Source organism: Halictus rubicundus, chromosome 8 (genome assembly GCF_050948215.1).
Source record: "Halictus rubicundus isolate RS-2024b chromosome 8, iyHalRubi1_principal, whole genome shotgun sequence".
NCBI classification, from domain to species: domain Eukaryota; kingdom Metazoa; phylum Arthropoda; class Insecta; order Hymenoptera; family Halictidae; genus Halictus; species Halictus rubicundus.
This window is the reverse complement of record NC_135156.1, coordinates 7,764,403-7,789,708: the sequence shown is the minus strand read 5'-3', so window position 1 is coordinate 7,789,708 and position 25,306 is coordinate 7,764,403. Positions and strand designations below refer to the sequence as shown.

At 39.2% G+C, this 25,306-nt stretch overlaps 4 protein-coding genes across 7 annotated transcripts; 2 read left to right on the top strand and 2 right to left on the bottom strand.

The window, feature by feature from the left end:
- Positions 1-1,001: 1,001 nt before the first annotated feature.
- Positions 1,002-3,013, bottom strand: LOC143356133 (TWiK family of potassium channels protein 18). Its single transcript, XM_076791569.1, has one exon. It carries the CDS (start codon positions 2,676-2,678, stop codon positions 1,665-1,667), a length of 1,014 nt encoding a protein of 337 aa, XP_076647684.1. The 5' UTR covers positions 2,679-3,013; the 3' UTR covers positions 1,002-1,664.
- Positions 3,014-5,163: 2,150 nt separating this feature from the next.
- LOC143356070 (carbonic anhydrase 2) lies at positions 5,164-11,210 on the top strand. Its single transcript, XM_076791455.1, has 6 exons — positions 5,164-5,445; positions 6,628-6,678; positions 7,054-7,209; positions 7,918-8,141; positions 8,638-8,886; positions 10,713-11,210. The coding sequence occupies exons 1-6, from the start codon at positions 5,409-5,411 to the stop codon at positions 10,896-10,898; spliced, it is 903 nt and encodes a 300-aa protein (XP_076647570.1). The 5' UTR covers positions 5,164-5,408; the 3' UTR covers positions 10,899-11,210.
- Positions 11,068-24,530, bottom strand: Kal1 (anosmin-1 Kallmann syndrome 1). Of its 2 annotated transcripts, XM_076791448.1 has the most exons (8): positions 23,749-24,530; positions 21,148-21,272; positions 17,935-18,127; positions 16,513-16,821; positions 12,906-13,102; positions 12,418-12,562; positions 12,094-12,308; positions 11,068-11,538 (listed from the first exon to the last, which is right to left on the bottom strand). In XM_076791448.1, exons 1-8 carry the CDS (start codon positions 23,822-23,824, stop codon positions 11,293-11,295), a joined length of 1,506 nt encoding a protein of 501 aa, XP_076647563.1. In that variant the 5' UTR covers positions 23,825-24,530; the 3' UTR covers positions 11,068-11,292. The 2 variants fall into 2 exon arrangements, with proteins under 2 accessions (XP_076647563.1, XP_076647562.1); XM_076791447.1 differs by lacking the exon at positions 23,749-24,530 and having other exon boundaries at positions 21,148-21,832.
- Positions 13,325-16,361, top strand: LOC143356067 (uncharacterized). Of its 3 annotated transcripts, none has more exons than XR_013082610.1 (6): positions 13,325-13,609; positions 14,054-14,867; positions 15,366-15,465; positions 15,542-15,643; positions 15,713-15,868; positions 15,943-16,361. XR_013082610.1 is itself a non-coding variant. In XM_076791450.1 (6 exons), exons 2-6 carry the CDS (start codon positions 14,067-14,069, stop codon positions 15,997-15,999), a joined length of 1,221 nt encoding a protein of 406 aa, XP_076647565.1. In that variant the 5' UTR covers positions 13,334-13,609; positions 14,054-14,066; the 3' UTR covers positions 16,000-16,361. The 3 variants fall into 3 exon arrangements, 2 of the variants coding, with proteins under 2 accessions (XP_076647566.1, XP_076647565.1); XM_076791450.1 differs by having other exon boundaries at positions 13,334-13,609; positions 14,054-14,872; XM_076791451.1 differs by lacking the exon at positions 15,366-15,465 and having other exon boundaries at positions 13,327-13,609.
- Positions 24,531-25,306: the final 776 nt, after the last annotated feature.

Below are 25,306 nucleotides of genomic sequence, written 5' to 3'. Positions count from 1 at the left end.
TCCCCTATTACCAGAATATATGCGTTTCACATGTAAATGGAATTTATATTAAGAATTAAATGATATTGTCATGATGCAGTTGGCTTATTAGAATTATTAAAAGAGGAAATACATTTTCACGTAACTTCTGTTTCTTACATTTGAAGTCGGACAATTTTTATTTTGACTAATGATAAGACAAGGACAGAGGTTGAGGGTGAGACAAAGTTTATGGATGAGTAAGTCAAAGATGAAATCATTGGGTTTTGGAAGATTTTGGGATGTTTGAATTGATTGGAAAACAACATTTTTCCCCTCAGGCACACAGGATTCCTCAAAAAGTCACTGTCCACTCTCCCCCAAAACTCTTCACTCACGCAAGAATTTCCCAGATTACACTACACGACAGGCATCCGTCTCCATTCGTTCTGTAATTTATCATATCCCCTTCGATTCATACTGAACTTTCACTCCTATGCAAAACATTTGCAGCTTTAGTGCCTCGAGGTTGTTAAAGCAGCCGCTGTCACAGCACCCAAAGGGAGATGGATTGGTGGAATCGAATTAGCGGAATAAGAAAATAGAGGATGCGACCCGCAGCGCTCCAGTTCTTCGCCCTTGTCACGATTTCCCATTCACTAAACATGAAACAAGCGAAATTTCGTACTGCCGACAGTTAAGGATCCTTTAACACTAAACGTGCCTCCGCCGGTCAAATGAGTTTTATATATTTTATCTTAGAATTATTAAAATTTGTGCATTCAAGCGCACATTATCTTGTTAGCTTTATAAGGTAAGCTATGTTATTTCGTTCTCGATAGACTTAATTAGCTTGAGAGCTATTTTAGTTTACGAACAAATGCTGTGGATAAAATGTAACTTGTTAAAAAAATAATTTCATATTTTACTTTTTTTTTTCTAATATAAAATTCGTTGATTTCAGTATTCACATGATGCATAGAGGGCATAGTAAAATTCGTTTTTTTTAAATAATTAGTTTGATACCTTTTTCGTATTGCGAGTCACAATATTGTACAAAATGCTAACTTAATACTGTACTTTACCGGTGATGATTCATATAATATAATCTTAGCTTTATCGTGTGGTCATCGCAGTTATGAATTACCTGCAATTAAGTGATGTCGATATTCTGATAAAAGAAAGTAAACATTTCGCATTGCATTACGCATTAGCAAAGCAAAAGTTCAGGCTATTTTTCCAGATTTTATATTGTACAAAGTAGAATGTAACCGTGTATCCTGTTTTGGCCCATATTCGGATTTGTTCTACATTTCTAATTGACGAGAATAATGAACGAGAGCACCGCGAAGGATAACAATTGCTTACGCACGTTCAAATTTGGTTTTCTCGAAAGCAGAGTTTGCAGTGATTCTATTTGATATTCTCGATTCTTTTGTACACGATTCAGTCGCTCGTATAACTGTACGTATTGCACGCATAATACTTGAATCAAATGATCACGATAAATCGATCAAACAAACATGCGCGACTCGATTTCGTCTGCAAACGATCGAAGCCGAAGATCTCGAGACCCTTATCCACGAAGGAAGTAGTTATCCTTTCTCCTAGAAACTCCGTCCTCGTAGATCTTGATCAGGAGGTAATCTCAAGCTTTTCGGAAGAATCACTTTCGTCACGACGGCCGCAGGGCTAATGTTTATAATTCAGTCTACCATTCCGGATCCACAGCAGGTCTCTATTTGGTAATGAGCGGCGTCAACGATCTGAATGAACTGCTCCTTCAGTTCCCGCGCCTTCACGTAAACGTCCTCCTTCATGAGATCGTAGCACATCGCGATCAGTCCCATACCGAGCAATAAATAAACGAAATTTATGATCAGCTTCGTCTGACTGTCCAGACTGTCCAGATTCGTCCAACCAGGCACGAGATCTCCCATTCCAATTTTACACAACGATGTCACGCAGAAATAAGTACTGTCCAAGTAGTCCCATCCTTCCCACTCCGCGAACATCACCGAACCGCCTAACACGTATCCAAAGATCACCCAGAGACAGGCTGTCGAAGGCACGGTGATCCTCTGGCCGGGCTTCTTCTTGCCGGTGCACTCGTGCAGCCACGTGTACAGCCAGCGAAATGTCTGTGCCAGCACTTTGCCCATGTTCAGGAAGTACAGCACGTAAAGAGGAATGCCCAAAACCGCGTAGATGACGGTGGCCCCCTTGCCCCAGGGGGTTTGGGGAACCAGAGTCCCGTAACCGATCATCGTGAAGACGGAGAGGCAGAACATCATCGCCGCGGGGAAAGACCATAGATCGATCGACGACAGGCCGCTGCAATTCTCCTTCTTGTAGCTGCTGGTGAAGTTCTCCTGGTAACTCTGTAGGATCTCGTTCGACAACAGATAAAATGTCGTTTTGTTGAACACGTTCACCGTTTGGTTGCTGGCGGTGCTGTACCACAGCCTGTCCGCGTATCCTTTCCTAATTAATTCCCGGACACAGACGGTCGGCGGAAGTTGGGCTTGGGACTCGATCATCCTGAAACCGAATGCTCCGATTATTGCGTAACCGACGACCAGTCCACCGACGCCCACTTGGGTGCACATGAAAGCGACCAGTTTGCGGCAATAGTCTTTAACGCGTTCCCTTGGGTCCGGATCGGTCGATGTCGACGAAGAATCCCGGCTCCTCAAAGAGGATCTTATTGGGACACGCATGATAATTGTTCGTGCACAAGACGAAAACCAGGCTATGGTACTTGAACCACATGGAACTTCACGTTCGGTGATACTAAACTTTCGAGCCGCTTTTCTATTTCTGTCGGACGATGCTTCGTCTTACCTTCCATCCTTTTCTTCGTCCCCTTGTCTTTCTCTCTTTGTTCCACCGTTTCAACCGCCTACGGGCCGAGGTCAACATTATAAATAGATTACAATTACAATTATAATTATCCAGTAATCAGACTTCCGGTCAAGAGAACTCGAATCTCGAGTTTCCATTTATTTCCGTTGAATGGTCGACTGCTCGCAATTTCGATCCTACAGAATTTTTTGGTTTTCTTTTGCTGACTGCACGGACAGTCAAAGAAGTCTCAGTAAACTTTTTTCAAACGGAACAACTTTTTTCAAATCAGTTCAGGCGACTTGGAAGAATTAGGTTACCAGCTGACGCGTACAAGAATTTTCGGAAAGTTTGCATTTGGTGGAACAGAGAAGAAAATAGTAAAGCTATAGTTTCGTGCAATGTCTTCATCTGTGCTTTTAATAAAAATTAGAAAATTATTCGTAGATTTTTTTTCTTTCTATTTAATTGTTTAATGTTGCTTCAACATCAAAGGTCATTAGCAACACGGTACATTTCCTTAGAATATATTATACATATTTGTATCCTTGATATACTTGGCAAGACCGGCGATATACTCCTTAGAACTTAACAGAATGGGTATTTTCAATTTCAATTACATGTTTCACAATTAACATGTTTTCATCGTTACAAAAATTATTTGATACTTAATAAATGTTAGCTTCAATTACAATAGGTTTCAGACGATAGAATTTATCGAAGCATTAGTTGTTTTAACAACGATTCTCTTCGATTACTATAGGTTTCAGAAAACGGAAACGATCGAAGCCATTATTCGTTATTATAAAAATTAGATTGGAAGCATTGTTTCTATCGGTAATGCAAACTCACTACTAAACGTACGTTTTTAAACGCACATGTTTGAAAGTCATTAATTATTCTTGATTGAGAATGAATTATGATTGAATTGAATTATGACTTGATTATGAATTGTACTTTTTGAGAATGTGACTTCTACTACTTCATCGTCCAGTACCACACAGACGTGTTGCATTTGGTACAACGTAGAAGTAAGTCCAACAAGTGACTCGAATAATCCTCCTCGTGCTTAGACATCTAAAAATATCTGAATATTCCCATTCAGACGAGTTTACTCGCTAGAATTTTGCAGCCTGTATTTTGGAGGCTAACGTATGCCAGCGAATTTATTTTTTCTTGCGATCGAATTGATGGATCACAGCTATAAATCATGGGAATTTCATATCAAATGTTAGGGAAACTGTGTGGACTTTTGCGGTTTTATTTGTTCTGTTTCTTGTTTTCTTTTTAGGTTACAGTAAACTACCGCAAAAATAGTTCCTATCGAACATATTTTTATGACGGTGCAGGTAAAGAAAATCACACGAACGCCTAACAGAAAAATCTATATAAGATAAAACAAGAGATACATAGAACTAATATTGTACTTCGTATGTATTTTCATCGATTAGATTAGTTCAAAATGTGTTGGAAAATAAAATAAGATTTATATCAATGCAGTGACATATTGTATTTTTATTGTGATTGCAGGTTATTTTCTCTATTAAAAAAAAAAAAGAAAAATTCAACTAAAACATGCAGTACAGAAAAATTTAATCAAAATATGTAATAAATGGAAATGCAATTAAAGTATGTATTTTATTAGGTTTCAAATACTGGTGCCCAAAAGTTAAAAGCGTGCTATTTTTAAATAAATAAGTATTTATAAGATTAGAATTAAAAGTAAACGTTATGATTTATTTACATTATTAAATAATGTATGTATTTACTAGAAAGTTTACAAGTGGGGGTTTAAAATAGCTTTAGTGTATATTCAAGTAAAAAATCTACAATCTAAACAATATATGTCACATATTTAAATATTGTTTGCGCTATATAATTGACAGGGGAACATTTTTGTAGACATGCATTTGCAATATTACAAATTTTCTTTAATCTTCATATTTCGATTATGACACTCTTTTTAAAGAATTTTAACACTTGTTTTTTCAGGGAGACAGGACGCATGAAACCCCGACCAAGTTGATGGTAATTTTTAATATTTTAAACTGCATTTACTATGAGAAAATATTTCTTTACCTGTTCGGTTAAAATATGTTTTAATTATATGAATAAAGCATTTTATCAATAAATAAAGCATCGATTAATGAAAAGTTATGTTCAGTAATTATTAAAATATTCCGCATTTTACACCATCAAGTCAGTGGTTCTTCAATTTTATATTCATTTACCGTGCTTTTTGTTCTTATTATACCACAGTCGCTGTATGAACATGTAGTAGACCGCAACTGCGTTCGCTGTGGACCACGGTGCCGAGAAATAATTTTCAGTCGTTTTTGATTGTGCCTGTATATGGGCGTTTAATATCAAAAAACCAACTCGGTTAGAAGGTCAAAGGAACAGTGGATTAGTGGCTGTTAATAGAAATAGTAACCATTATGCATCGAGCACGATGCACAAACTAAATCCCGTGCAATAGGGTCTCGCGTAATCTCGGGGTTAGCCAGTTAGATTCGCGTCGCGTACACCAGTTATATGCTTATCGTCATCACGTACGCATCATCGGATGATCGTAAGCTCTGACAGTTCAGCACGGTGATTTCGCGATGAAGAGCTCGTACGTTATTTTTCATATTATCGTAGGTAAGCAGAAACCATTTTGTAATTTCTCTATTTCACGAATTCTCTGCCGCCTTCCTATTAAAAGGTACATTTAAAAAGAAGATGTCCGCAGTCACCATTCACCTATGCGTTGGCGCTTTCCATGTGTAAATTCATATTCGAATAACTATTTAACGCAAAGAACAGCGGCAAGCTGTGCCGTTTCTAATCTGTTTAGGCCTTTATTTTGAACAATTGCAGACTAATGTCTACAGCGAAGAAAAGCAAAAATATATTCATTATCTGAAGAAAAACTTCTGAATATTGATTAATACATGAAAAAAGTTTGCTCTCATTCGTAAAATATTTTAGTCATCTTTATTTTTCTTTTTTAGACATTTGATGATTTCAAGAAGATATTCCATCTGGGTGTTAAATTACCGATAATGCTTATTTGTTACTTTTTTAATTTCGTTTTTGTAACGCAGTGCCGAATGTACATTAATTATGCAGTGAAGTTTTGATCAGTGTGTAAAATAACAAGCATTTATCTCAACACAATTGAGTGCTTTTCAAAATGGCGGACGAAAAAAACATTGTTCCCTAAATTTTTTCATGGATTACACCAGTTTTATGAAATATTTTGTTTGGTCCAAAAGCATATATCTGAAAGCCATAAGATTTTAAAGTAATCATAGACAGTTCGACGTAATCCCTGTTCAGCAACCGGAAGCGTGTATTATGTTCATTAAAATCAGCAGGTCGTTCGAATTGTTCACCGGTCGTATATAAAGCGGTGATTTAGAAAGTGCCGGTGTTACTTGAACCACTGATTGTGTGTTCATTTAAAATATCGAATGATAACGCGAAACATTCCGCGGAACTTTTTCGTCATTCTACAATTCGTCATCACGTAATCGTGGTTCTGGCTTAAAGCATGACAAGAATGCGATAGATATAAGGTTTTCGTGAGAAATCAATGATTATCGGTACCGTGTGTCACGAACATCTGTAAACACTTCAACGCGTTTTTGGCAAAGAATTTGTAACAGCGAGCCGAGAAAGGAGTGGTATCTCCTTTGAAACTTTTTATCGAATTACAATTCTAAAAACTTTTTAATACACGTTTAACCAACCGTAATCTTCTGGAAGTTAATTTCGAATCTGTACTGGTTTATTGAAATTTGATTTTGATTCTATTTTATGAATTGAAATTTGTTTCAGGTTTATACATGGTTACAGGAGCAATACATTGGGGATATTGGGGCGATCATGGTAATCTATTTATTCTCATCATTTCAATTTCGTTAAATAAACCTTCAAGTGACAAATGAAGAGTTATGGACTAAATAAATCTTGAATCATGAGCTTTGCTAGAGAGATGAAAAAATGTTGCAAAATAAATTGTCTAACAATATAGTTTTTGCTTGCATATAATAAAAATTTTATCGATTTTAACAGCTTATAATTTCTACGATTACTTGTTGAAACATTTTATTAACAATTTGATATTGAATTTTATAATTGTCTTTGTAAATGAAGCTTTGTAAAGTTTCGTATGCAAGCTTCCATTGAACGTTTCAAACGTTCACAGTGTATTTCGTGTTTTTTGAAATTCTATTCTTTTTTGAAATGTTGTTCTATGTTTAGACCCTCCACATTGGCCAGGATTATGCGCGACCGGCAAAAGACAGTCACCGATAAATATTGTTCGCGAGAACACCGTGAAAAAAGATCTCGAGCCTCTAGAGTTCATAAAATACGAACACGCGGCCACTGGAATAATTGCTAATAATGGCCACTCCGGTAGGTGCTGAAGCGAAATAGAAATACATTCGCCGACAAAAGTTCGAAAACAAGTAATTACAGTGGGTGATCAAATTATTATGAACAGATGGAAAATTACACATAGCTCCTGTTTTTATGAATATTGTAATATTGCAAAACACCATAGTATATTTCTAAATACAACTCACTGTTTATAGTAACGATTAAAAAGAAATATACTCTCTTAAACTTTTTTCTCTCTAAACGCTTTTTTAACGCTCTCTTAATTTTTCTTATCACTATTTTTTTCGACTTCGGCGCAAAAGTAGCTTCAAGTAGCTATATTTAAATTCCACGACTTCGAACAGTAAAAAAGGTGTAACTTTCATACCCAATGTAAAAAGTTTATTAACATAAAGAACAATTGACCATAAATTTATAGCACGTTTTAAATAGAACTCAATGTTTAATTGCTTTTTATTGGTTTACTCAAATTACCAGAAAGTTTGGTATATTATATTGAAAACATAACAATATGCTCTGTAATAAAAGAAGTGTTATTAGAAGTACAATGTTAATTCCACTTGTTACCAAACTTCAAATAAGTAGTAGTTTCGAAGTGTTCATAACAATTCGATCACTCTCCGTGAGCAAAGATGGCGCCCGATCGAAATTCTTTTATGGTCGATAAAAGAAGTCTAAAATTCCAGTAATGCATTGCTTGAGTACCTTTTCTTCATTTTTCAGTTGTGGTACGGTTTACCGAGGACACTTTCCTTTTGGGAGGAGGAGATTTACCAGTAACATATATTCTGGATCACATACATTTTCACTGGCCCGCTGAACACACCGTGGACGGTGTTCGCGATGCTTTGGAAGTGCATTTCGTCCATTACCACAACAAATTCACAAGCGTTAGCGCAGCTTCACAACATGAGAATGCAATTGCCGTCGTTGCAACTCTGTACGAGGTATAGTCCTTCGCAGAATTATTTAAGGGGTTCTGGTTTTAAACGCCATTTTTGACCAATTTTTAGGAATTCTTTTCAGGAAAACCACTATAAGCTTTTTGAATTAGGATTTTCCATACATATTTTTTGTGGGTATTTGAAGTGTATCCATTAATGTTTTCAAGTAATCAAGATCACATGGGTCACATTTTTGTTTTACCTTCTCACTGTTCACCTAACATGTTTTGGTAAATCCTCATCTCTTTGCGCGATCACTCCCAAGTATGTAAATTCGCTGACTGCCTTTATGTTCATCCCTTTCCACCTCCATTTAATCTTCCGTTTCCTTCCTGCTCCTTCGCCGAGATTGCTTGCAAAATGGCCGCATTTTGAATTAAGAAACTGACGCAAAAGAAACTGACAGAGTCCGATTTCCTTTTGATCACACCTCCTACGTTAAATATTCCTGCGAAAACAATAGGTGACATTGTTGACATAAAGGTGTACGATATTCCAGTTGAGTGACTCAGATAACTTGGATATAGCGCCTATTATAAAGGCTACGAAGCTAGTGTCAGAATGGGGTGGTCCAGAGTCGTCCAGTCCGAGCTCGGTGCCATTGAAGTCCAAGCTGTTTCCTAGACAGCTCCTCCCGAAGAAAGAAACAACCTATTACCGTTACAATGGTTCGTTAACTACACCAGAATGCCAGGAGAGCGTCATGTGGTACGTTCTCGTTGGAAAACGTACAATATCGAGCCAACAGGTCAGTATGATTACTTAAAAGGAGGACCATTATCCTCTTAGATCAATATTAATTAGATAAGATTTATTTTAAAGCCACTTATCTATTTACCTAAAAATAAATGCGTGTCTCGTACAGAAAGTTTTCATGTTTGATTCATTGGGCCAGTCCCGTTCAGCAAGCCTCGCGCCGGGCAAGGGCGCCCATCGATGCCCGCGGGCATAGCTGAGGGCACTGTGACGTCAGCGGGAAAAATACTGTCATAGGCTGAATCGTCGAAAGGGGGCGTGGTTCGTTGCCCGCCAAGTCGCTTATGCCCGTGGAACCAAATTCCCTGCCCGCACGGGCGATTGCTGAACGGGACTGCATTATACTGTGGATTTTTATGTGAAATAAAAAATTGTCTATGTTAATTGTAAGGTATAGCAACTGCACAGACATGTACAGTCGAGTCGGAAAGTATGTCGACGCCTTTTCAATTACATGCAATCACCGTAAACGAAAGGGAAGACTTTTATAAAATATAAATATTTTCTTGTTAATATTTTGTATTAGCGCGAAATCGTGTCAGAAACTAGTAAGCTAAATGCAACAGGGGTAGAATATTAATCGTTTCTCGAGCAAAAATAAATGCAAAATTACATTCTCCTTGAGATTTTTTTGAAATAATAATATTAGTTCAATTTTGCTCCGGGGTACATTTAATGTACGAAAATAGCTGAAATTCAACGTTTCCTGATAGACAATGTGTTTAGCAACATGCTGGAGTAATGCAAGTGTAATTTCAGGGCATAAACGTTGCAGCCGTTCTCGCGTTCTATCGACAGCTTACTTGTCTTCACAGAAATTGCTTAAAGTGGTCGGCTCCGACTGGAACGCGGGCTTGTTTATACAACGATCTTCGTGTAGTGCTAAACACCTTGTATACACCGCTTATTTTGAAAGAGGGTATACCAGTCGTCTGTTTACGCAACAGGGAATTTTACCGTTTAAATTTAACCCTTTCGCGTTGAAATCGCCCGCACTAACTTCACTCGCACCGCTCTGACTGACACAGCCAACGCGAACCACTGGCTGCGATATACATTGTTGCAAGTCGATCAATGGAGATTTAATTAATTCAACCCATTTTTAGAATTAATGCGACGGCAGCAGCTTCTTCTGCAATTATTATTTAAAAGAAAATTATTGAGCTTACTACTATATACTAGTACTATACTGTACTATACTATACTATACTATACTATACTATACTATACTATTCTATACTATACTACACTATACTGTACTGTGTAATATAGTATTACAGTATTACTATGGTCATTGCATGGTGTTCACTATAATCAATATAAGTATTTAGAGCTCCTTGAGAGGGCTAAGAGTTAGCACTCTTGAAGTTAGAATTTAATCTTTATAATTTGAATTTTAGTCGTATTATCCGCAGTTGCCACATGAGGTACCTTCTGAATCATTATACAGAGCGTTGTATTTCTTTAAACGAATAGTTTGGAAAATATGGGAAACAGCGTTAACAGAGTTATACTATGTTGACCTTGAGATGACTTTGAGAAGGCTCGCAGAAGACAATTTCAAATTTTTAAGTGGTAGTCCACGGTTTTTCTTGCGTAATCTTGCAAAACCTGGGGAATATTGTATACTTAATCCAGAAGTCTTCTGTTGACCTTTCCAAGGTCGTGACAAATTCAAATTAATCCTACAACTTTTATATTTTATCTGATTGTAAGACAATTTTTGGAACATTCTTTCTACACTTTGTAAAACTATTTTCTATATTTGTTATGGCAAGGAAAAGCTAAATTAATGCATCATTTCTTTTCTGTTCGCAGTTAAAAGTTTTCGAAAGTATTCGGACGGATAACGGCACCTTGGCTTTCAATTACAGACCCACCCAAGATCTCAAAAACAGAAAAGTTTATTACCGTCTGGATGGATATTCTTCTGTCGCAATGCCCGCGTCCAATTTGTTTTCCACATTGTTCAGTTTTCTGTTCATCAAACTGTTGTGCTCGTAATAAACCGTGTTCGTATATTTAAAATCCTTCGTGTGTTATTATCGAATAATCATTAGCCGTACCTGAATCAATTCTGTCAAGGGGTTACATACAGTTGTTCAAATACTTTTTACAATCACTGCATCTTGTAGAGAGGGGGGAGGTCATATACGAAAATAATACACAACGATTTCGCTACACGCAAAACGAAATGCCAATTGACGCATTATAAAAATTTATAAATACATTTTACATATGCAGTTCGTACATGTTACTATACACTTACGAAGTAATATATCTCCTTAATTAATGTTACCGATGATTAATCAAATTTCCATTAATCATATATGGGAGAATATTAAAGTAACGATTGCTTAACGGGTAGACAAGGGTGAAAAAAAAAATAAACAATATGTTATATCACAAACAGTCCAGAATATTGTCGTTTCTTTCGCGACGATTTGCTTTTGCATTGTACTGTCTTTCCACGGGAATGCTTTTTGCCTTTTTGATCATACTCATTCTGACATCCGCTAGCGACGAACTCGATGCTGACCCCGTGGTCCTTGTCATTCTCGTTGTCATTCTCGTTGTCGACAACATTTCGAACGTTGACACTGTACATACACTCCCTCCGAAGATGTACATCGAGATGCGTCGTCTGGAAATAATTAAATTTTGTTTTCGCATCAAAACTTAGTGTACTTCGATCGACATTAAACTAGTGCTTCACTATATTAGTATTAATTTTATTTGAGCATAGGATAAGGGACCAAATTACTGTGGGGGTGCCAATTGCTGTGCATTTTAGTAGGGTCACTGCAGAGTAGGGGTCACAGATGGTCCTGAGGGTGCGGGGTTAGTGGTTATTGCCGGGCCCCTTTTTCCAGGTTGCGCGGAGACTCCACTACCCCCGACCTTCACCAGTTGGGGGGGGGGGGGCGTAAAGGCTTCCCACACCCCTCAACAGAAAAAGGGTCCCAATTGAGTTTCGGGTCCGAAAATTGTCGGGTACCCGAAGATATTTATGGGTCCGACAAACTTTCGGGATCCGACCCGAAAAATATCCAGCTCGACCCGACCCGACCCGAAATTTCGGGATCCCGCACGCCCCTATAAAATAGTTATGGCCAGCTTTTCGCGATAAATGCCCCACCGTGTCCGAGGGTTAAACACCTTAGGTCGACAAAGAACTATCTTTCCGGTGGAATAATACCTGAACGACTTTCCAGAACGTTTGCTTCTGTTGGAGGTGCTTCTCGTGAGCTGACGGGCAGGACTCCTCTCGCCAAGAAACGTTGTACGCCTTCGCCTGCTGGTGCATCGGCCAGACCAATCGTGCTCTGACTTCACCGCACTGACAAATCATACGTCGCAGCTGAAGGCTGGTCTGATTCGGTTCGCACCTGCGAGAACGTCTCTCTCGGTCGGCTTCAATGAAAGGGCACTTCTTCGTTTGTTATCCTGATTATTAAGCTCGGTAGAGATGTTTACCAAAGTGTTGGGGAACAATCGCGCGAGTTTCATACTGTATCCTTACCATACGCCATGTAATCCGTGCTGTTGAAGACCTTCGACGACTTCCGTGACACCAGCCTGCGGCCCCCGTACAACGCGACCGCTTGGACCTGAAGAAAGTACTGATAGTTCAGTTCCAAATCCTTTAGCTCGTAGCAGGTCTTATCCTGGACAAGGAAAACAAAACGAACAGAGATTAAAAATTAGCGGTGCGTCCTCCCTCTGCACCCTATCCCAAAAAACCTAACCAAACTTTATTCAAAATGGCGAAGCTGTAGTGGCCCTAACAGCTTTCGTAGATATCAAAAACCTCAAGGTCATTGCAATCGGCCAGGAGTAGATATAAATTTTTTTTTCTAGGGAACTATGCTTGTCGAGGAAGTTCTAATCACTGTAAAATAAATCGTAGTGTGAGGGTGCTTTATGTGAAATTTACTCCTCGTCGGTAGCCTTTAGAGAATTTTATTCAATTAAAAATATTTTCCGAAATTTTGTTCGGAGGACACTCACTTTCAGTATGGTTCGGTGATAAACGAGAAGGGAATTGTTGGTCGGGCCGTGAACGAGGCGGCTCCAAAAAACTTTGTAAAAGGTGATTGGCACATCAGAGGCTGGCTTTCCCCATCTGAGCATCACGCATAATTTCCCTCCGATTAGGCGGGCGCCGGATAACGTCAAGTTCTGCGGTTCTTTCGGACTTCGGGGCTCTGAAAATAATAAATTACCTACGATTTTTTTTTCCCGAGCCGCTAACAAATAACAAAGAGAGTCCGCGCACAAACGGAATGCGGAATGATTTCATTGTGCCGCGATGTTTTCATTCATCGGACTATCGTTCGAATAGAGAAATATGTTTCTCCACTCCGGAGACCGGAATAATGATAATTTGTTGTCGTACGAGGTTCCCTCTCGTGTCTCACCAGGCCACGATCAAAGGGAACGTACAGGGACCAGTAATTGCACGACAAATGATCGATAATTACGCCGCAAAAAACTTTAATGGCCTTTGCGCGAGCACTCGGTATAACGAAGAACGGCCATCGGTGGTGGAAGCCCGGCGAAGTTGATAAAGGAACGTGGATCGCGAATGGAATGACAATGTCGGCGATAGTGACGGAATGCTCTCGACACGTGGCGAAGAATTTTAGCAAAGGATGGTTTAATTACTGCTCAGCTGTCCCTGAACACCTGTTCGCAATGGTGAGAATCTAAAGGTATGGCACATTTTAAGCGAACATGCAAACAAGCTCACACGATAGGAGAACACGTCATATAAAGGGTGGTAATTTTAACTCGAGCAACTAACTTATTTTCGCTACTATTGAAAGTAAGTTAAAAATGACTGTCTTCAAGGTCAAAATAATTTTTCGCCTTCGAGGTCACTTCAAGGTTATGGTGTGTAGGCCATTGAAAAAATACATGTTAATTACCTTACCAATTTAGGTGCTCCAGTTAAAATTAACATCTCCTATATATTTTTCAAGTTTTGCGGTGAAAGCTCAAATAATGGAAAAATGAGCATGCACTTGCTGATGTCCTGTTATGCGCACAATTAATTTACATGTTCGCGACTTCATACGACCGACAATGCTGACATTCGAGTGAAAAATTGAACGGCCATTAGTTTTGATAAATTGATTTGGACTAATCGATTTCAGCAAGTGCTCGGAGATGCCATTCTTTGCGAATCGGTTTGTTGAAATGTTCGCGGAAGGTGACGGCGAGATGAAAGCGAACTTCGAAAGTGTGAACCGTTGGAACGTTTTCATGAGCATGTTGTCGGGCAATATTCTGCCGATGACGAGCGAGAAAACGAAAATGCCCGTCATTTTGAAGCTGTACGTGGCCGCGATTTGGACGATCGAACTGGCGTACCTAAGCGCCTGTGTCGCCGGCATATTCTACGTGCCAAAGGAGAAAGCACTGAGGGACAGCACGGTGAACTTCGTGGTTACGATCGACATATTATTCTTGCTGCCGATCTTGTACAGCAACAAAGACTCGCTCAAAAAATTGATCAGGACTCTGAACGAGATTTTTGCCGCGAACGACAAGACGCTCAGGACAACTGTGACTCGGTTGCTGGCACCGCTTATGAGAGTTCAGCAGATTTATATAATCGGCAGCGCAGCTGCGCTGTTCGCATGGACGATGCTACCGCTGATAGCGATACTGCATAAAAATCAGTTCTACTGCACGGACTATCAGATACCGATGATTTTGGCGAAGGAACCGTTTTCCGTGGCCATCTTCGTCGCCGGCACGGCGCTTCAGATTGTCGGCGGCGTTATCACCTTTATCCGAAAAGCCAGCTTGGACGTGTACACTATGCATTGGATCCTTTTAATGACCGCTCAGTACAAGTACATGGAGTTGAAATTTATATCAATACTAGAGAAGGACACTGCTTCCATGGCGAAGGGTACTGTCAGCCAGGAACTCCGATTGCTCACTCAGCATCATAAAACAGTAGTAAAGTATGCTACAATTGGATTAACGCATAAGTCCCATCGTTTTAAAAATGTTTAAAATGTTGTATTTCCTTGAAAAGGGTGATTCTCGAGGTCATTTGGAATAACTTTTTCCTTTACGAAAATGTTCTCCGTGGCTCTATTCAGGAGTTATTCACGAAAAACACGGACCAATCGGAGCGCGGCTATAGCTGGCAAGTTCCGCCTTTGCGGTAGGTCCCGCTGAGCGTGGCGTTGGCATTGGCCGAGCCGGAATCCTTCCGCTGCAGCCGCGCTGCGATTGGTCCATGTTTTTCGTTAATAACTCCTGAACAGAGCCGCGGAGAACATTTTCTTAAAGGAAAAAGTTATTTGAAATGACCTTAGGAATCACATTATGTCAGTTATTCATATATTTAACGCATTCCCATTTAAGTGATTCAATTAAGTACCTCGTTAATTATTTTGATACACAGAAACGATGTCTGCCCTGTATAAACTCTTCACGTGCGTGTTACAGAATGGCTGCCGTGTTGAAACAAATATTTTCTCCGAACATCGCAGCTCTGTACATAAACAATGTTTTTCGGTTCTGTTTTTTAAGCATTATGGTGATAACGGTACATACCACCATGTAATTTTACATTTCTTCGATTCCAATTGTTCATCTCCGTTATATTCACGTACTATTTCTAGAGTGCCGATGCCGTGTTAACATGTTTCATTGTATTATACGCATGCGGTGCACTGATGCAGTTGTACATGATGTGCTTCTGCATTCAACGTTTATTGGAGGCGGTATGGTTTCCTGTTTTATATAACAACAACACGAACTCTTGATCGCTACTACATAATCCGTTCAACTAGAGTACAACAATGATGGACAGTGTGTTTCATAAAAATTGGTACGAACACGACATCGCACTGCAACGTTCCGTTATGCTGATGATCCTGGCTACCAAATTAAAATGCCAACTATCTCGATTTCGGAGTATAGATTTGACGCTACCATCTTTTATGTCGGTGAGACTGCGTCAACTGTCTCAATGTTTAAGCTTTTAACAAATCCTACTTATCTGACATTCTGGATATTTTAGATTCTGAACCAAGCATACTCGGTGTGTTTGCTGTTTCTAAAGTCGAGGCGAGATTGAACTATACCACACGAAATGGCGAGCCAGTAACCTTTTAGTTTTGTCAGAACTATTTCGATGATGCAGTAGAAGCGACACGGCATCGATTAAATAAAAACATATGAATAGAAAGATATTGTGGACTTATTAGAGTCCTTCCATTCCTAAATTGTTTTTGTATTTCACAAGGGAGATGATAAAACATATCAACGATGAAGCTAGGCAGCTAAGCAAAATGGTGGTAGCCAACGAGTAAATTCTGGTTTACACCAATTTTATGCAACAAAACAATAATCCCATTTCAAGTGAAAGGAGCAGGATTGATAAACATTAAAGTAAAATTGGATCCCTCGGATCCTACTTCTAGAACGGTTGGCGTTTACCGGTACGACAGTTCTGTTCTAGAATTTATCTTTATCATAGTAGCCCAGGAGACACGCAGAGCAGAACTTGAAAATCCATAACAGGCTTGAGAATTTGGAGCGCGCATAGTTCGCGGAGCGCAGGTCGCAGTTGCCCATTGTACCGACTTACCTTTCGTTTTGAAAGGTCTGGACGGCTGAGAGTATCCTCGGGAACCGTTTCCGTTGATGGCGGCCACGCGAAACTGATACCAATGGCCAGTTTTCAGTCGAGCGCGAAGGGTCGCGTGCGATTTCGTCGAGACATGCCGCACCGTCCAAGAGCTTAATCTGGACTCCAAGTATCTCGGACCAAGCAGATGTCGTTCCTCCACTAAATATCTGACGTCGTTGTCAGACGTTTCAGACTCCCGCCACGTGAGAATAACTAAATTGCTCTTCTGTTGCCTGATTTGTAGGTTTTCCGGCACTTCTGGTAAGTCTGAAACGTTCGCGATATAAGTACAGTAATGTCTCGATCGTATGTCAAAGAGACACGCACGATATTTGCACCGAAACGTTTATTCCAGTGCGCACCTCTTCAGGGATCTAGAAGCTCGACCGCCGAGAAGTGTAACGTGACACGGGAGTAGATATATCGGCAGACAATACAGTGATTTCTCGATATATGTCGCCAAGGCCTGGGTGATAAACGTCGCGGAATTATCCCCACTACCGCGGAGTATATCCCGTGAAGGTTCACGAAGCTCGAGAGGCCTCGGACGCCGAAAAATGTAAATATAACAAGGCTCGGGCATGTCTCCTTGGCGATACAAGACGCTGGCAAGACATATATCGAGAATTCACTGTACTAAACCAATGACAACTTTCTTGTCCTTGATCATTTTTCATGAAACTTTGACTAGTACATTTGTGACACTTTTCTGAATCGAATGAGTCCAAACACGACGCGATTCGGAGCGTATTTGTTTATTCAGTTGACCATTTTGTAGAACCTCGACTATCCGAACCGACGATATCTGAATTTTTCATTACGCTTCGTATACTTTTCCTTTCTATTATGCATTGAATAAAATATCTCGGTTATACCACGTTTATAAATAGTCATGTATGAACAAAATTTTTAGTTTTCTTTATAAACAATTTATCGAAAGTTTACATTAATTCATATCTCAATTATTTGTTCCCTAAAATGTTTTTAAGAACACACTGTGGCTACACAGGTAACCATGATCCGAACACTCGTGTTTCACTGATCAGTTCGGATAATCGAGGTTCCACTGTATGGCGAATCTATCAAGCAAATACGATCCAAACTGTGTCGTGTTTGGTGTCGTTTTAATCAGAAAAGTGTCACGAACATGTTGATCGAAGTTTGATTGAAAAAATCACTAAAAAATGTTATCTTTAGATTAGTATTGTTACTTGCTTTTCTACGTTCTAGCGGCAAGAGATCGATTGTACGCGATACAAACGACCTTTCGGTCCAGAATTTTTGAACACGTATCCAGGCATGACTTTACTAACGTTTGATTAAATCGTTAGCCAAAAATAAAAAGAAAATAAACGTATGATAACATAATCGCGTGCGTACCGGTTCTATTGTCCAAGCCGATGGGATTCACGCAAGTCACACCGCAGTCGTGTTTGCAACACTTCGCTAAATCCGGACAACGAGAATCATCGACGCAGGCTATTAAACAAGCAGCCTCGAACGGTGACAGAGATGCCTGGTCAGGGCAGTAACCAGGTTTCGTGTAATTGGAGTCCAAGCAATTTTCCATACACTGCAATAGAACAAAACAAGTATTAAGATTATAACGAGACCGCGCAAGATTCTGCAAGCTTACGCTTTGCTGCTTTGTAGAAGCAACGTGATTGAATTTATATAACATTCGATTTCCTTCGCGAACGAGTTTGACAAACGACAAATAAAATTACCTTGTATTGAATACGCGGCGAACGCATGAATTTCCGTAATCTACTAATAACGATCTGCCTATATTAATTACGCTTATTGTTAAAGCATAATGCATATTAAAAAGGAGATATATAACATTGATTTTAATGAAAGGAATTTAATATCTGTTTCTTAATATTCATTACACTTTAAAAATAAGTTTAATCAATATAGGCACAGTAATTGGGTTCCTTAGTTTTAGTTTGAAATAGAATTTATATCACATAAAAATACACATCTCTTAATTGCAGTGACAGATATTTTGTTTAACGGGGTGAACACTTTAACGGCGTACACTCGCGTGTACGTGAGTTCACTGACCGGTTTAGAATATTTATCTTTTCGACACGATTACAATTTCCCTGGCATAAAGTCACAAAATTCAGATACGTTACTGCCATATAAAAATTTATTTTTTGACAAAACTTTTTTGTCAAAATTTATCCGAACTAATTGGACTACAGGAATACTAATAATTGTTTCCACATCGACGAACTTCTCACGGAAATTGTTGTTCGCACAAAAGAAAAAGACACTTCCATTTGCGAAAGGGGTTAAAAACCACGAATGTGTCTCTCCTGAATACTTTCTCTCGAATATCTGGAGAAAGTACATAGAACGTGACCGATGGTAATGGAACTCGTCCGTTTTACATGTGCCAACAAAAAAACGGCACTCGCTGTATATTTTAATGTCGGTTCGGCAAAGATATTACAGAAGGAATCAATACGATCGGGGTCGATGCGCTCGTTTCTTCCCCGTTAATCTAATGCCGGCGCGGACGTTGTTGCTCGCGTACCACGCCGCGCCGGTGGTAATTGTTAACGATATCGAAAACATCGGACAAGTTTGATCAAAGTTAATTGGAGCGGGAGTGGTGGGCATATAATCGCGGCAGCGGGATTTTTATAATCTTTTGCCTCGTGATTTTCGTCCGATGCGCCGGTAACCTTATTAAATGCTAAATGTTTTGGCAGTTCGAACGACGGCAATTATTTTTTGCTACATGGTGAATTGTCATAAAGAAGGGAAGTCGCGCAATAAATGCCAACGTAATTTCAAGCCGCGGCCCCGTGCACAACTTTTAAGATCCAACTCGGCAATTTTACGACATAACTTAACAACCCTGTTGCATGATGTGTGCGTGTGCATATATACATATGTACTCGATATATATATATATGTGTGTGTGTACTCGAGGGAGATCACATCTCGGCGTATCACTTATGAAAATTACCAAATTAATTGGGCCGCAGTCCGTTCGAGAAATAACTCGATTCCCCTCCTTCGGACAACTAAAAACCATAAAAGGCAACGGGCGAACCTCTTGGTTCATTATGTCGATGCAAATCGTATCGAGATTTTCTAATAGTAAGACTATTAAGTGAAAGTAACACGCAGTATGAGAATTGCCTGTCTAAAAATATAATATTCAGGTTCTATTGAAAGCAGTGCGCAAAAATCCGCTGGCATTACTGTCCCGATAAGTGGCAATGCTTGCCGGAGCACTTACAGGGGGGGCCCAAAAGTATTTGCATTTCCGGTTCTCGAAAAATCGTTGATATTTAAATCGCAACGGTTTCCTAAAAACAAATAGTAAGCCTGGTCTCATTTTCAAACTCGAAGCCTTTACTCCCGCAGCGTTCTCTGAAATATTTTTTCCCGAAAAATTGCTGCGAATTCCAAAAACTTTCGAAAATTCGTCGACAAGCTTTGCTCGGAGACAAGTTCTGTTAAGGCGACGAAGAAAAGAGGGGGAAAAAATCATTCGATTTCAGAAAACGTCGGTCTCGGTGTTTTGGAATGCTCGAATTGTTTGTTTTTCCGATAGATCGCGTGTCCGGGACAGATAGGCGAGTAATCGACGGTGGCAAGGGCAAAGAGTGAATTAACATTTTCGAAGTTCCTCGTACTGTCGTGACGAACCTCGTAAATCGTCGAGCGTGAGGACGACTCGAGTGGATGCGAATTCAGGGACACTCGTATAATTAATCAGCGGCGGACGAAAGTGCACAAAACCTCGCCACTCCAGTGAAGCACCGGTACGCTCCGGGGCTCTGTGACCTGAAACGACATCGGAGGCTCTCCAGGGGATTCTGGTGTCCATCGGAGAACCAGTTTATACGGCGACGTTAACGAGTGCCGAATTGCCCATCAATATTTAAAATCGATCGCCGCACGATCGAAAATTTTGCATACCGCTTTTCAGGAACGGGGCTAGGGCCATGCTTTGTTCCAAAACGCCGGAGACCGGCGCGCCATAACGGAACGACAGCGTGCTCGCGAATCAACAAGTAGTTGATCAACATTTAGTGGCAACTAAACACTAGAATTCAACTCTAAAGATTACTATTCTACATTATTTTGTAACAATAACGAGAATTCATCTATCGAAAGTTTCAGCCATTCCTTTTTATAGCATATACCCAAAGAAATGTTGAATACTTTCTCATGCATGCATCTTTACAATCTCGATAATTGTAAATTAAAAATATTAGAATCCGTCATTTTGACGGGTCCCGCGAATCTAGCGTTAAAAACTCGATAGAATGGAAATGTAAACAATTCCTGCTTATTCCTTCTTCGAGAATGAGAACCTAAGCTGGGAAAGACTGGGGATTTGTATGCAAATTAAAAATGATCTACATTAATTGGTAGTTAACCGGGAGGTTTTTCGTTCGAATTCGTCACGGGCGGTGAAAAAACCTCGAATCCGATTCGAGTGTTCGAGTTTGTCGGCCGAAGCACCGGCTTTAAATTGACATTTCGTTTCGGAGGAAGTGGATACGTTCGAGAACGGTTATTATGTAGTACGATTAATATACTTTATTAATGTTGCATAGTTACCTCGTCGGTGTAATTTCTTCCGCAACGGGCATCGCATCTGGTCACTCTGATGGCGTCATACTCCTCGATGTATCTCGTCCAGGATGCCAGGCATCCTGGCAAAAGTAACCACCAAGGCCACCATTCTACGCAAGAATTTAATGAGATTAACATGTGTTTTACAACCGAACGAGCCGCGCGTTCTCTTTCGGTTCGTGTTTTCGATTTTGTTATGTCCCTAATCTCGAATCGCATTCCATTGACCGCGGGCTTTGTCGCGGGAAACTTAATCGGGGGATTATCGCAGTGTACATCGATGTCGAACGTTGTTGCCCCGTAGCGATTAGTTTCGTCGAGCCGGAGGATACGAGTGTCGGTGATTTTTCCACGATGCGAATCGAATCGAATGATTCTTTCGTCGATGGAAATGTCACAGCCGGGTTATAGATCTGGTTCTGGATCACGCACTCGACCGGCGTGCTCGAACACTACGCGTGATTAATGCGCTAAACTTTGCTGGCACGGTTCTTGCGTTGCGTTAGATTTTCAGCCCGCGAGTCGAAACATTGGCCCGTTTGTTTACTGCAAATCGATTCGATACGCGCCGCCACGATAGTTGCCGATCGTCAAAATAGCTGGAGAATTCGTTCGTGACGCACTTTCAAAATAATCTCCGCTTTAACACTAAACCCACCGAGCCTTAAAGGTAACTGATATATGTTGTCTTATAAAAATGACGAAATTGAATTTATTTGGATTTTGTGCGGTTCGTATTATAATACGTCCTAAATATATTCATTTAATCATTTCCCGCGAAAGCATCTTTACAATCTCAGTAATTGTAAAATAAAAAATCTGGAACGGTCATTTTGACCGCCGGCGGTAGGATTAGTGTTAATAATAATAATGCAATATATATTAATCGTTCGTCTTATTAAAGGGACGAAAGGTTTAAAGAAATATAAACTGAAACAGTCAGTGAAAGAAATTGAAAAAATAAACTTATCAAGAAATATAAGCTGTTTCAATATCAAAGAATAAAATTATGTTTTAAGTGAAAAATGCTTAAATTTATTTAAGGGACGGTAAGACCATATTTTATAAGTTTATTATGAGTGATAAATGTTTGAATTAATTATGTTGATGTAGAGTCGATGTAAAATCAACTTTCCCCAATTTTATGATTATTCTCCTCCACGCCGTTTGCTACGGCCGAGATAAACAATTTAAATTTGAATTTCAAAGGAATTAGGTGATATTGGCATAGCTGAATTGAAACTGAAATATTAATTGGTAGAATGCGTTTACACAGAAATGCTCGAAAGTGATTCAAGCACCGAGGATCAAATTCAATCATGAATTTAAATACCAGAGGTTAAAGGAATTGATTTACTGACTATATCTGCCAATGGGAAGAAAAAGGAATGTCTAGTATCGTTGAACTAGTGTCTTATTCGATATACGCGGCATCGATAAATCACCGCATTTTACGATTGTGTAAAATACTTCTTAGAATCAACTGCTCGAACCTGCGAATTATAGAAACGATTATGTCACTACAGTTATTGGGATTGCGGATTTTATGCATTCACGAGAAAAATGAGTAGATCAAATTCAAAACGATAAAAATATTTAAAGAGTTTAGAAACGCTCTGTGTTTTGATCTCTATATAACGTTATTAAGAAAAGAAAATCAATGTGTACGCGTAGCTTCTGTGTTTTGCAATTAATACAATTTTTATTTTGCAGAAAATCCGCAGTCTAAATGTTTACACTGATGTACAAAATATTTCCGTGTGCTTTACTCATTTTCACTGACAAGTACAAAATCATCGATACTCGTATATTTACATAGCTTCGTAACTATACAAACATATAAAAAATGAGTTACCAACTTCAGCGCATCTTATCGTTTATCTCTCAGCCTTGCACGCTGCTCAAAGATATAATTCGATCCAAAACATTCGTTGGTCCCCATTCATAAAAAGATATGAATTTGTATCCTAAGCAAGACATTATTTCCTTAATAGATTTTTAACCCTTTGCACTTCGACCGTCCTCTTCGAGACATAACACTAATTCTCGAGCATTAAACGCGACTGGTACGTATTACCTTATGACAATTTTTATTGCAATATGAAAATTGTAAAAACAAAAAATCAATTATTTTGCACAAATGACGATTAAGGAGGATGTGGTCCCTAAGGTCCATTTGAAAAACTCTGCTTTAAAAATGCAATGATTAAATTATATAAATGGTAAATATTAGGTTGTCCGAACAGTTCACACAATGCAAATAAGACCTATTTTTTAAAGAAAGAAAATGGCGAGGAATCAAGCGGAAGAAAGCACACGAATTAATAAAACGTACGCTTGTATATGTGTTATCTAATAATATTAGACGTGCACATTACGAAAGAAACTTCTGGGACAACCTAATAAAACGAGATAGTAAAATTTCATGGAAGTCCACAAATATATTATTAATAGATACACATTAAATAATTATTAGCATAAATTTGAGGTCGCCTAACGTCGGCTTGGTTCACTCGAGGGTTAAGGAGATAGTTTCCCTTTGTTTTGTGATAGAACGGAGGATAATGGAGCCGTGACTGTACGTACTTTTCAGAATGTCAGATCTTGGAGGATGAACGCGTGATTTGACAGCGCGCAGCCTATGGGCACTAAGCGGAGACATGCCGGGGGTAGCAAAAGACTTCCGTGTATGTAGTGTGTGCGTGTGTCTCGATGACAAAGAGGAAACGGGAATCACCAGCGCCGGAAGCGTTCGCCTGTCCTCCCAGACGTGATTCCTTCGGCTTCTTCGTCGTCTAAGAAGCGGAGAAGAGCGTTTCCTCGCGCGATCGAATTGCACGCGAAACGGCTAAATCAGAGACGGAACGATCGCGGCGAACCGTTCGAACTGGGATCGAGCTTACTTTTCTGCACGGGGGCCGCTCCTCTCCTGGTTCGCTGGCACTTCTCCTACTACTCCGACCCACGCCATTCGTTTCCACCACCCTGCTGGCTGTTACCCATCTCAATGATCGAATCATTAAGTTCGGAAAGGGTCCTGTCTGCGCACACAGTGACTATCTTTAATAATCTACCTGCAGAAATCCCCCCAAAAACATGCTGTCATCTCGAGAAACACGGACCTCGCTGCTCCATCGTTCGTGCCCCTCGAAGAATTATTGCTTGGTTGTTGCATAGGAAATGTACCATCAGCCCAACAGCGACGCCGAAACGTCACTTTTATTTAAATAAAAATTGTCGAGCAAGATCAGCAACAGATTCGTTGTAACCGAGTTTCTTCGCATCTTTTACAGGTTAAAGGAATATTTCACTTGATTCGACCAACTTCAACAAAATGTAATTATTACTCATTTTAATCGCTTATAACTGTTTAACACGTTGAACGCCACGTCAGCCATATGTGGCTGACGGAATTATTTGTGCAGGTTTTAAAATGAATTTTTACTTTGATATATTCATTGTACTAAACTTAATTAGGATCTGTAACATGCAAGAAAGTTGGAGGATTACTCAGTATCGTACATTTAATTTTTTGCAATTTTTATTTCATTAAATAACTTACTTTGATTTTATGGAATTTTTGGGGTTTCTAGTTTGGCGGTCAAAGTGTATAATCATTTTCGGATATAAGTTTGTACAAACCTTTTCTACCACTTTGACCTCGCTGACACGCGGTATATGTTTGGCCCTGACCTTTTGGGGCACCCTGTAGAATGTACATAAAACAGCCAATGTGAATATTTTAGTATAAATTTAATTATTTTAGAACATTAATTTTGTGAACAACAGAATTTGTGGGCTAAATTCTATATTTAAATATATTATAATTATTTATATATTATATATTTAATATACCATATTTAAATATATTATAATTATTTATATATTATATATTTAATATACCATATTTAAATATACTCTTCGTAAAGGAGTTATATTTCATTTGGCATTATTGAAGTTTTTATTGCTTAGCAAGTTATATATTTTAAAATAATCTATGCATCAAATCAAATTCTGAAATTCATCTTTTGGTGTCTTCATTTTGACTACATTCATTATTTTTAGTAGTGTTTCAATAGTGTTAGTTATTAGAACTTAATCGTTTTTAATGAAAAGATGCGATTATCTAAAAATAGTGTATAGC